Here is a 654-nt window from a genome sequence, read left to right as displayed (position 1 = left end):
ATACAACATTTTTCCATGTCTCCATCACTCTAACAAAATCACCCCACATCCACCGGAACCATCAAGCATGCACCAAACATAATTCAGTTCTGCACACGAGCCTTCAAGCTCACTACTGTCTGTGGACCACACCCATATTACAATATATATATATATATATATATGTATTTATATGTATATATATTTGTACATATTTACATATATATATCTATCCATATATATATCAATATATACATTTATTTATACATTTAAATATATATACATATATATATATATATATAAATATATAAAATATATATATACCTAAATAAATACCTACCTGTCGTACAGAACAGAAGTCGTGTCTCTGCACATCGCTTGTTCTCCAGGCGAATACTATATCCAACCCCCTGGCCCACTTTCTCGCCCCTTTCGGCTGCCACTCGACCAGCCACAGCCGTTGCACTCAGACGGCGCGGCTGTGTGCACACTATGTTACACGGCCGCCGTTGGTCTACATCGCCGATAAGATCTAGTATGAACTAGAAGTAGAAAACCGGACAGATAGAGCTTAGAAAATAAACAAGGGTGTATAAATATGCGCATACATATACACACACGCATACACAATACACTCCACTCACTCTCTCTCCCACGCACACAAAATATATATAT

General features: G+C 37.2%; 1 protein-coding gene across 1 annotated transcript; it reads right to left on the bottom strand.

The window, feature by feature from the left end:
• Positions 1-319: 319 nt before the first annotated feature.
• SARC_16660 (hypothetical protein) lies at positions 320-511 on the bottom strand (the record flags this gene model as incomplete). The annotated part of the gene is made up of 1 exon (XM_014289236.1): positions 320-511. A coding segment is annotated over one exon (192 nt), but the record flags the coding sequence as incomplete, so codon positions are not given.
• Between the last annotated feature and the right edge of the window lie 143 nt (positions 512-654).

This window comes from Sphaeroforma arctica, assembly GCF_001186125.1.
Source record: "Sphaeroforma arctica JP610 unplaced genomic scaffold supercont1.8605, whole genome shotgun sequence".
NCBI lineage: Eukaryota > Ichthyosporea > Ichthyophonida > Sphaeroforma > Sphaeroforma arctica.
This window is presented reverse-complemented; position numbering and strand designations above follow the sequence as displayed.